The sequence below is a fragment of the Amblyomma mixtum genome, chromosome 4, assembly GCF_055824585.1.
Source record: "Amblyomma mixtum isolate Tamu chromosome 4, ASM5582458v1, whole genome shotgun sequence".
Classification (NCBI taxonomy): Eukaryota; Metazoa; Arthropoda; class Arachnida; order Ixodida; family Ixodidae; genus Amblyomma; species Amblyomma mixtum.
The window spans coordinates 28,552,005-28,564,036 of NC_143015.1; the positions used below are offsets into that span (position 1 = coordinate 28,552,005).

The 12,032-nt window shown below is 46.5% G+C and overlaps 1 protein-coding gene across 4 annotated transcripts in view; it reads left to right on the plus strand.

Moving 5' to 3' along the window:
- Positions 1 to 9,605, plus strand: part of LOC149346029 (uncharacterized) — a 30,043-nt gene extending 20,438 nt beyond the window's left edge. For 2 of the 4 annotated variants that reach the window (XM_089586315.1, XM_089586314.1), the window contains 2 exons: positions 2,165 to 4,046; positions 9,268 to 9,605. In XM_089586315.1, coding sequence (XP_089442441.1) covers positions 2,203 to 4,046; positions 9,268 to 9,550 — 2,127 coding nt within the window. In that variant the 5' untranslated portion in view covers positions 2,165 to 2,202 and the 3' untranslated portion in view covers positions 9,551 to 9,605. The remainder of the gene's footprint in view (positions 1 to 2,164; positions 4,047 to 9,267) is intronic. The other 2 variants (XR_016292355.1, XM_089586316.1) reach the window with 2 other exon arrangements.
- The last annotated feature ends 2,427 nt before the right edge of the window (positions 9,606 to 12,032 follow it).

Genomic DNA, 12,032 nt, shown 5'->3' on the forward strand with positions numbered 1-12,032 from the left:
TAAGAAGATTTCTGGTTCTGCCACCTTCAACGGGTAGGACTTGCCAGAATGCTTCAGGAGTCCCACTGCAAAGCTAAGAAGTAAACCCCCTGGGCTCTAAACTTTTGACAAAGACTGTACATTTGAGACAGTTTGGGAAGTCAGGCATGCCGTTCTAAACCAAGCCACGTAACTTCAATTTTTTTCACTTTCGGTGTGGTATGGTAGTTGAGATCTTCCAGACAGGTTTACGGGATTTCCGGACTGGTGGTGTCAGCAACGATCTGATGTGACACGTGATTAACAGTATCCTAATCATTGACAGGGATTTTACCTGCCTGTGGAAACATTTGAGACGTCATGGACTCTCCTGGTGCATCGTGGGAAGGGGAAATTCCGTCGTGCGGTCGGCGATCACGCAGATGTCGCCGCATCTACGTGATCGCTGCAGTGTCCCTTGGCAGTGCCACTTGGATGGACAGGTTTACTTGAGCAAATTTTTACTTTTGTACCCCTGAACACAGACGCCCAGCGGGCGATTAATTCATACTGAAAAAAAATGGCTGCGGCTGAGCTCGGCTCAGCCTGCCTGGTCATACGGAGCGAAAGGCAACCGAACCAGTGGCCGATGTCGACGCGGAGACGTTGGCAGCATCCGCCGCCCGTTTCCGTTTGATATGCCCTGCCATACTGCCGCCTCAGCTGTGGTTGCGGCGCACGCGAGCTCTCCTTTTCAATCCTCCGGCATGTTATCAGGCATGCGACGCAGCTGGCGAAGCGAGCGGAGTCGAGCGCAGCGACGAGGCAAGCGGTGTGACGTCATACCAAACGGCGGCGGTGGCGATGCGCGCGGTGTGACGTCATGCCAGGTGGCGCGGCGAGCGCGCGGCGTCCGTCAGCTGCGGCGGTTTGCTAGGCAACGGCTCAGGTGGGTCTCTGTTCCTCCGCGGAGCACCGCCACAGCAAAATTACAAGTTAATGGCCAATGTAGCTGTCGCTACAAAATGAATAAACAAACAAATGGGGCGACCAGCGGAAAAACGCCGCGATCTGGTGTACGCCGCTGCCCCAAAAGATGGCGCGCGAGCAGCATAAAGTGCACCTCGTCTTCGTTCTGTATCCGTACCTGCGTGTTGAGAGTTCACTGAAGGTACCCATTGCCGCTTTCGCGTCATACCCTGTTTAACCGGCTCAGGCATCGCACACCCCGGCAATTTAATGTTTCCGTCTCCACCGAGAAACGGGCGCCAGATCCGTTACTGAACACCTTGTCTCCGGTTTTTCCATATGCTTGTACGGTTCTACAGCGGCAGCGTTCTATAGCGCATAAAGGGATCACCGCACGGCGCCCGCTTTCCATAAGAGGCGATATGCAAACGGCGCCCGTGTGTTGTGTGATGGAAACGAGGGTTAGAAAACATCACTTCTGCCGAAATATTACGTAGCCCCCTCAAACAAGGCTTCTTTGTTACACGAACTCTCTTGCTCGTTGTTTCCCCCAGGGTGCCGATGAGGTTTGAGCCGTGGGAATAACTATACGTTTTCAGCTGTTTGGTACCTTCCCAAGTTCCACAGGGTTGCGCCAAGCAAATAAACCGGCGTCCCCTGGGATTTCTCGCCAATAACTGCTCTCCCAGTTAAACGCCGAAACATGGGAAGCATTCTTATATTTATAGCGTGACGTGGGAGAGTCGCTGTAAAAAAAAAGCCGTAAAAAGATTTCATATCATGACAGCCCTGAGCGTGCTTGTAGAGTGCCGAGAGCAGGCAACGTTTAATCTCTGAGACACTATTCTTGGCAAGAGGAAACACTTCATCTCCCCACAATTATCGAATATCAGCAAAGAAAAAATGCAGTTCAACAAAAAGTCAAAACTATTCTTACCTTTAAGATTCGGTTCATGCCCTTGCCACAAGGACATCATTCGTAGAATTATATACTCAAGTGAAAGTTTGTGATGTCATCCGACTCCCTACCTGCACGTTTCTTCTTTGTTGAGTTTTGTTAAAATTTTTGTAGCAGTGCAGCGGCCATAAGTACACCAGAAAGTGAAACTGTTCAAACTAGAGCCATCAATAACCGGTTGTTTTTTTACACCGTTTTAGACAATACCCATGACGAGGAACTGCGAATACATATCAGCCACAGTTGTGCAACATTGAGACGAACTCTGACTCTTTGCAGGTGCAGCGTCAAGGTGCGAAAAGCCTAGGCAGGACGCAATGTCGTCTGGCCCGGCGGCTCCTTTATATGCATGTGGAATTCCACTGGCAAGCCTTAAAGCTGCAAAGGGCTTCTTCACGGGAGAACCCATTGACCCCACACTGTGCTGTACTGCTACAAAGAAACGGCCATGCCAGATCCTCCACTCTCTGTCCACGTGGAATGAAGTGCTCTTCCAGGCGCACATGGAATTGCGGGAGCAGCCAACGAGCTCAGAATTGACCGTAGTGAGCATAGACAGCCCGTACTACAAAATGTACGCGCAGGAAACGCTACACAGGGTGGCTACGATGCTGTACTTCGTTATCAAGAATCACCATTGCTTGAAAACGCTGGACATCATCCTAGGCAGACCGTGCATGTACGATGCAATTTTGAGCGATGCCCTTCGTGGTAATGACCATATCGAGACTCTCAAGATTCGGGGTTCAATCGACCTTGGAACTTACAACTTTATATCGGCCATCCCGTCCATGAAGAATCTTGAATACTTTGAATGTACGGTCGATGGCAAAGGCGAACAGTTGCTGATAGAGACGCTCTCGTCGCTCCTACGAACGACAAAGAAGCTCCAGTCGCTCCATATTCCCTGTTCCTGGACGATGGTAACAGATTCAACAGAGCTTTTGGCTGCGCTGACTAACTGCCAGTCTATAAAAAACCTTTCACTGCACTTCAGCGCACTGAACGGTGCTTCATTTGAAAGCTGTGAAGCATTCGCTAGGTACCTGAGGAATAATATCACGTTAACCACACTCAGTCTAACGGGCGATTGTGAGCTTAGCTCCCCTTCCGCGAAGCTGATCCTGCGAGAGCTGTGTGCAAATAAAAGCATAATAAAACTGAAAATAGAGGAAATTACTGCCGACAAAGAAGTCACCCAACTTATAGCTCGCATATTCGCGCAAAACACCGTTATCCGCAACTTCTGCATTTCTCCTCACTTCTACATGCTTCTTTGTTTACCGCACCACCACTGCGATGACTGGCTTCAGCCTTTGACTGAGAACGACACCTTGCAAGAACTAACTCTGCCCTTCCGTATATGGCGGCCTGAGCAGTGGAAGCTCTTTTTTGCGGTCCTTTCGATGAAGCGGAACCTAAAACATGTCACCATAGACTTAAACTACACGCAAGATACGGACATGAAAGAACTCTGCAGAACCCTGCGTGAAAGTGGAGCAGAAGGAAAGGTGAAGTTTTTGCACTTCAGTGCTTCCGACTGTCGTAACAACTCCAGCCTGCTCCGATACAAGAGCTTCCACCACATTTCCACTTCGTCTTATAACGGCGGCGGTACTGAGCCGCTTTGGAAGTTTCTGCGTGAGCTGTCCTCTTTGAAACACGTGACGTCACTGTCACTAAGCTTCACTACCGAAAGGGACCCGTCCGACAAGGACCTGTCTTGTGCGCTCGCCGAATACATAGGATCAACTTGTACACACAAGGAGCTGCGCCTCACCTACCTTCCCATACGCGGTGCTTCTGACGACGAGAAGCTACGCTGGATGCCGATAATCAAGTCACTCTCCTTAAATACAAGCATCCAAAGCCTTGATCTGAAGACATGGATCACAGAGACAGCAGTTATGGAATATTTTGGCGATGTAATCAGATGCAGCGAAAATATAAGGAGACTGCGTGTTTTTATTCCTGAAGGGCAGGAGTTGGACGCCTTCCTTGGACACCTGTCGAGCGGTATTGGCAAGAACTACTCCCTTGTAAGCGTCAAGCTTCCCGCTTACAAAGACTGGAACGCGTTTGCTGTTTGCGATACGGTGCGGCGAAACTGCAGCCTCGTGGCGCGTGCTTCTCAATGCCTGAATGGAGCTCAATTCGAAAGGTGGGTATCACTTGCTTAATAACCACGTTAGTCGTAACAGCAAGGCAGACCACAGTGAGGAGAAAGTTAATAATGTATATGCTTTGCTTGTTTACGGTACTCGGGACCCTATGCTGAATACTGATGGAAATGAACTTCAGAATAGGACACGGCCTATTCGGTTGACGGCCGGAACGACACCGTTAAAACAGATTCTGGCGAGGAGGAGGGCTGGTAGGAGCGAATGTAAACATAAAGTGGATCTATCACCATAGTGGACAGCTGCGGGGTAGCTTCGAGTATCTGGTCTGCCTAAAGGTGTGTAGACGAGGGGTAGCACACAGGATATTTTTTGCGTAGTTTCTTCATTGAAACGCCGACGGCCGTGATCTACGGCGTGTCAGATGCGTTCTTGCATTAATTTCACATTATTGGTTCTGAGCGTGAATTCGTACCTGATTATCGTCGACAGTATACAAAGAAGCATTACATGATTCCACAAAGTTATTTGCTTAACAAAAATGTCGGTATGTTTTGTTAGTCACAACGAGCCATCACCTTCCTTCTCTTAACTGCACATTACACAAAACATGTTTTGCGTATAATATAACCAATACATATGAGGTAAACTAGTCTGTTGTCACGCAAGGAGTAGTAGTTGGATCTTTTGACATATAGTGAATGTCTCCACGTATCAGCAATAAAGTGATATTGGGTAGTGGTCGGAGTCCTGTAACTCAGCGCAGAACAAATAAATAGAATGTCAAGTCTTCCTTTCTATAACCAATTCTATTTCTACAGGCCCTCGCGCTACAGTAATGCCGATTCCATTGAAACGAGCTGAGGGTAGCACTGTATAGTTTTTGGCTATCACCTGTATTTGAAGGTTAAAGAAAAACAGGTAACGTTGTTCAAAATTATCAGAGCAGAGACTAAAAAGTTAGAGAGTTGACCTTAGTCCGACAAGGAACCTGCTGAGGACGTGAGGCGAGATTTGTGGTCGATTTTTGATTCAATGCGGATGAACCGTTGGGCACCGTTTATACATACACTCTGCTGCGGGCTAGTCGTGGCAAGCAGGAAAAAAACTCTGATAGTTTGATAAACTGTGATAAAATTTGTTCACCAGTGGCCACGTGCGCGGCTTTTTACAAGGACGGATTTTTTTGGGAGGTATTTTTGTTCTTTGCCAAAAAACGCGTTTAGACTGGGGGCTATTGTTGCCGGGAGCATTGATACTTTCCGTTTTTCTGACAATATAGAATAGGCTATGTAATCTGGTGACTTGCACAACTCTTCGCTGCTTTTAGAAATCACTTCAGAATAGCACCCCTGACAGCGACCTCGCATCACCTGTTATCGCCTCTTACTTAAGGAAATTGAAACAGCGGGACATTTTTATACCTCGTTAGAAGAGCTTCAGAACGAAAAACAGAATCGTGGCATGTCATATAGTCCTTGATATGGCGTACGTGCTGAAGTCACTCTGGCTATGCAAGAAAGAAAGAGGTTGAATATTTGTCAAGCGTGATGTGCGGTGACACACAATCGGCGCAACAAATTGGGATTCCGCTGGTTTGCGTTGTGTGAATCCACTTTACGTAGACTATATAGACCAGAATCCAGAGCCGCTCCTGGGAGCGGCCATTTTCCGCCGACTGGTGCGCCGCGGTGCGGGCGTTTCTTTGGGGACTGCGGGGCGGCGGCAGCTCCGCGGCCGCGCCTGCATATAGCCGCGCTTCGGGCGCTAAAAAAACATTGCCGAGCATACTTCCGCTGCGTGGCTGTGTTGCAGGAAGTATTCACGCTATCAAAGGGAGCACATTGATGCGTTTTAATGACATTTAGTTTGACATTCACGTGAATTGTGCTGACGCTTAGAACGCGCTCCTGCTTATATCGCTACCGTATTGGTGCTCCACTGCAAAAAAAAAAAATACTTTTTGCTCAATATCAAGTATTTGGTGTGCGGCTAGCTTGCAGTTCCAATTCCCATGCACTCTTAATCCTTCGGCCATAAAGTACCACCCACAAACAGGGCTTTCTTGTCGCATGCGTGGTGCGCCAGTTTATCAAAACAAATTACCGCTGTGAGCTTAACAGAGTCGCAGCGTCAACAAAAAAACAAAATTTCTCATGGTTTATGCAACCTGGCGCATAAAAACGTACTTTTCCTCAAATTATCAAAGCTTGAATAGATATTAGCAGCGAATCCAGCTTTCACGAATTCTGAGGTCCGAAGTCGCGTTCATTTTATTCGGTAGCTCTCGCCGCGTGTGACAGCGTTGCTTAGGCGTTTGGCTAAGTGTGAATGAATGGATTAAAATCGCGCATTTTCCGATGATTAAGGTAGATAGCAAAAGCACAACGGTAAACCATTTACCCCCCCCCCCCCCCCCCTTGATCCCTATGACATGCGTGCGGAAAGAGGAACTGAAATCGGTAGCGGTCGTGCTTACAATCCTGTGCATGAAATGTGTTTAATGGGAACTAGAGCAAGCTCAGCACTAGGAGGTGAGCGAAAACACGCGCTTCATCGGGACAACCTTCAGTCTGCAGCTCGCCTATCTAGTTACTACACCACTGATTCAAATCAATAAATCCACATTCCTGCGCCTAAAATTATCATAGATGATAGCGCACGTAAAAAACGCCAACAAACGACACGCCAGCGCAGAAATCTGCTTAGAAGTGCCGGTTTCCAGTCCGCACGCTACCTGGCCGACTACTCCGCGGGAAAAATCCTTGCTGTTCGCAATACTATTCCAGAATTCCCCTGAGCAGCGTCGCCGCTGCGGTACCAGCGTTTAGAATCCTGAGCCAGCAGAATATTATCATTGAAAAACGTAGCGCGAAAAACGAGACACAGAAAAGGTGAAGACAGGACACGAGCGCTAATCATCAATATCATCATGATGGGCCCAAACAACGAGACAGACGCGCACTGCCTCGCCGCACTTACTCACATCCAAATGAACGGAAAAAAACTCGGAGATGTCACGTTAACGACTAACTGCGCGCAAGATAACCGCAGTACTGTCTGGTAGAGGGAAATTGTGAGTAGTGATGCACAGCACACACGCTCATACGTTATGATGAAGCACTACAACGACAGAAGCGAGCACGTAAACATGCATTCTACGCGCGGCGCCGGCGCGACCCGCAGTCCATCGGTCCGCGCGCGCCGATAGATGGCGACTGGTGTCGAGAGTAAGGGCGCGCCAGCAGCCTGCGTGTGAGGGTAAAAGAATCTGGTCTATAGGCCACACACCTAAACTAAATGTAAAAGGGCACTGATAACACAAAACGGCAAATTTATCCATTAAAAATAATTTTATCCATTCATTTTTTTGTAGACTTCTAGGCGATGAATAAGTTAGCCAGTCTAGAAATTTAGCATCGTAACAAATGACTGTAGGGCAGCAATATTGCAGTAAAAGCAATATTGTACTCTTTCATTAATTTTTGTTAAAATTTACAATTGACGTTGTAACGACAAAGCTTTAGCCTCTCGTATGCCTGGCTAGACGCCTCGAAACCAGAACCTACACTTTGGAAGCCCGAACCCGAATCGGCAAGTATGGAAATAATTATGCTGGGTCGTGCGTTCCCAACCGAAGACGTTCTCAGTTATCGAGAAGCTTGCAGCATGAAGAAGATGTGCACTGGCGTCGGCTTACCTTAAATTCCGTGCCCAGCCTAGCCTGAGGCCAGCGGCCTCAGGCTGGGTTACGAACAGGTCGTCCTTGCACAGGCCAAGCATGTGCTTTTGAGAAATCCCAGACCCAGCCCTGCCTGCCGTCTTTGGTGGGCAGTGTGAGTTCACTGACCCTGCTGCGTCCACTTTGGACCTTAAAAGCGCCCACGCATCTGTCACCCACTGAAAACCTAAAATCCGCACGATGCAACTGTCCAGCAGCGTTCAGGTATTGTGATTCAAAACCTTAATATCTTGCATCTGATTTTAAAGTTCCATATGACATAGTTTTTAGTCGTCTTTTTGTCGTTTTTTTAACAGAGCGGTAATGAATGTACCACATTACTTTTGCGGCTCTTTTCTGCAGACATTATGTTTGCCGGCAACATTAAGGACGTTTTTAGTAGTTCTTTCAGAGAACCGCCGAATTGCTTAAAAAAAGAGAGACGGAATTTAGCGAATTTAAATTTCCCTCCTTTATACAGAGTGGATCCCGAGTGAACGATTGTGTGTAAGTTTCGCTGTTGCAACATTCTGTAGTTTTTCATGTCTGGTGACTTGGCAAGATAATGTGCTCTTCCGTTAAAATCCGTTGACTTTTAAAATATCTTCTGGATTGACCGGAACTTGTCAGCAATTCGGTACAAATCCTAGCTATTACCTATAAGGTTTTAGGCTTATAGTCCTCCTAGAAAAATCCATTTCCTCCATATAAGGGGTCGCAGTTATAACGGAGTGGTTTTTTTCTAGATGATTTATGACCTCACTGACATCCTGTCCACATGAGGGGCAACGGTGTCTGGATGCCTCGACTAAAACTTCCTCGAAAATAATTCAAACTTTAAACAATGGGCGTCAACACAGCCATTATTTTGCACGGTCACGAACATTAACCTGAGCGCAGTTCAAATTTATGGACGCCCATTTTGTATATGTTAAGAAACCTGAAACGCTTGCAAGGCTCTGAGTGTGTGCTTCTACAGTGCTTGAAAACTATATACCCGCGTAATCTATTACTTTTCGAAATAATTGTAAGGATATGTCTTCATTTCTCGGAAAAAGTAATCCACATGAAGATATACTTTGGGAGATCATGCGAAAATAGGTAGTGCTCGTTTATAACGTTTATAAGTTTTTCATAGCTGGTGCTCATATCATCATCATGGCTTTCATAGATGGCGTTCATATTCCCATTACGGCTGTTTGTTTATTAAGAATTGCATTTCTTGTTTATTACTTGTTTTCTTTGTCATATTTTTCTGTATTTATTAACACCGTTACCGATTTCGTAATTTACTCTTTGTACCTCTGTTCTTTTTGATTCTTTTTGTATGCTTACTTTTCTTTTTTGTACTGGTTTTACAGAGATTGAGTTTTTTTTTTACTAATACATTTTTGTGTACAATGTGTATGCATCCGCCCCTCCCCTCTATAATGTACATTTGTACCCTGAGGGTATAATAAGTAAATAAATAACTAAATAAATGTAAATATGCCATGTTTGTTAGTGGTCATCGTATCCCCTGCCATGCGTCTCGCCTGCAGGCTCACTGCCGGAGCTCTGGAACGGGTCTGTCGGCATCGGGCGCTGATGGAAGAGTTCGCCGACGTGAACAGCATCTCCGAAGTGGAAGCTGCGGCCGCGCTCAGGGCTGCACTCAGGACCTTCGATGACATGCATAACTTCATGCGGCTGGCGGGTGTCGTTCGAGTCCGGGTCGCGTGCCACGCGCGAGAAGACGGCTGCACGCAGCTCGATGACCTCAATGAGCACTGCTGGAGTGCCCTGAGGCGATACCTCTCGCTGGACGACGTAGTCACTCTTTAGTGAAGTGAGCGTGGCCATCGAAAAATGTTGTGAGAATAAATGTTCAAGCAGTCTGCTTACAGCCTTTATTTTCTTCCCTCATACTCTCCTTGCGAAATACTCGAACTTGCACAGCAATCTCTGTTGCCAGCGGATTATCCTCAGGCACAGTCTAACACAAGTGTATTCGTTAGGCAGGAAATGCCCCCCCCCCCCCCCCCCCCCCATCGCCATCAAAAGCGTTTAGGCTACAGAGTTGAAAAGGAAAGCAGAGAAGCATGCAAAGCCCCCGTGAAGCTGTACTCTTCTGCAAGGTAAGAGCCCTGCTCCTTGCCTTTCGATCATTCTTTTTATTATTTCCTTGAGTGTTCCACAATGCGGTGCTGCCTGAAGAGATTTGATAAAGACTGTATCGTTGCCACTAGAGACTTTTAGCCGAGCGGGTTGTTGTTCGTCTGTTGTTCGGAGCTATTATCTACTGTATGATTATAAATACGTGCGAGCTCCGGCGTAACCTAGGTGAGCTTACGTATACAGGGTGATGTTCTGAACCTTTGCAGATTTTTGTTTTAAGCGATATGAGAGAAAGGTTGGTGCGGTATATTCACCCGGATTTTATAGCGGTGCTCACATTGTGTATCTCATATGGAGGAATATATAAACGATTAATTACCTGAAACTATATAAGAAATTTTCATTTCTTGATAGTGGGCAGCTGCGGGGTAGCTTCGAGTATCTGGTCTGCCTAAAGGTGTGTAGAAAAAGGGTAGCACACAGGATGTTTTTCTGTGTGCTTTATCAATTGAAATCCGGCTGCTGCGGCCCGAAATCAACTTGCTTAACAATAATATAGGTATGTTTGTTTTGTTAGTCATAACGAGCAAATCACCTTCTTTCTGTTGCTTGCACATGAGACAAAACGTTTTGCATATAATGAAACGAAACCAATACATAGGAGTTAAACTAATCAGTTTCCACGCAAGTAGTAGATAGATCTTTGGCCACGAAGAGTTTGCCGGGAGATAACATTGTTATCTCGAGTCCATTTTTCGCCTTTGTTATCTTTTGCGAGTAGCAAACTTAGCAGCTGTTCCCCATGTTTCCCTGCCCACTCTTCCTATATATATATATATATATATATATATATATTTATATATATTTATATGAAAGAAGCCAACAGCCACAGAAACCAAGGGGCACAGGGGATTTTTTTTATTTATTTATTTATTTTGTGGTGTTGATCAGTTTAGAATATTACTGAATATGTTATTGCTTAAAGGTAATTGATTAGAAAAGCAGAAGAAAAAACAACCATACGCCGCCGGTGGGATCCGAACCCACGACCTCCGAATTACGCGTCCGGTGCTCTACCTCTGAGCTACGGCGACGGCTGTCAAATCTTCTGTTTTCGGAGGTATTTATGTTTACAAGTAACCTAACCTTGAGAGTGTTCATCAGCGCCGCCCACGTTCATAAGCGGCGGACGTAGAACGTCCTGAGTTACCGCAGGTGTGACGTAGAACGTCATCGAACGGAGAGGGTGGAAGCTGCGTGAGAACCCTCTTATGCTTCCTATGGCGTCAAGGCTGCCAGAACCGAGGCCCTCGCTAAGCAATTAAGCAAACAAGGGAAGGGGATGAGGGGCTCGTTATAAATATGAAAGAAGCCAACAGCCACAGAAACCAAGGGGCACAGGGTTTTTTTTTGTTTATTTATTTATTTTGTGGTGTTGATCAATTTAGAATATTACTGAATATGTTATTGCTTAAAGGTAATTGATTAGAAAAGCAGAAGAAAAAACAACCATACGCCGCCGGTGGGATCCGAACCCACGACCTCCGAATTACGCGTCCGGTGCTCTACCTCTGAGCTACGGCGACGGCTGTCAAATCTTCTGTTTTCGGGGGTATTTATGTTTACAAGTAACCTAACCTTGAGAGTGTTCATCAGCGCCGCCCACGTTCATAAGCGGCGGACGTAGAACGTCCTGAGTTACCGCAGGTGTGACGTAGAACGTCATCGAACGGAGAGGGTGGAAGCTGCGTGAGAACCCTCTTATGCTTCCTATGGCGTCAAGGCTGCCAGAACCGAGGCCCTCGCTAAGCAATTAAGCAAACAAGGGAAGGGGATGAGGGGCTCGTTATAAATATGAAAGAAGCCAACAGCCACAGAAACCAAGGGGCACAGGGGATTTTATTTATTTATTTATTTATTTTGTGGTGTTGATCAATTTAGAATATTACTGAATATGTTATCGCTTAAAGATAATTGATTAGAAAAGCAGAAGAAAAAACAACCACATGCCGCCGGTGGGATCCGAACCCGCGACCTCCGAATTACGCGTCCGGTGCTCTGCCTCTGAGCTACGGCGACGGCTGTCAAATCATCTGCTTTCGGGGGTATTTATGTTTACAAGTAACCTACCCTTGAGAGTGTTCATCAGCGCCATCCACGTTCATAATCGGCGGATGTAGAACATCCTGAGTTACCGCAGGTGTGACGT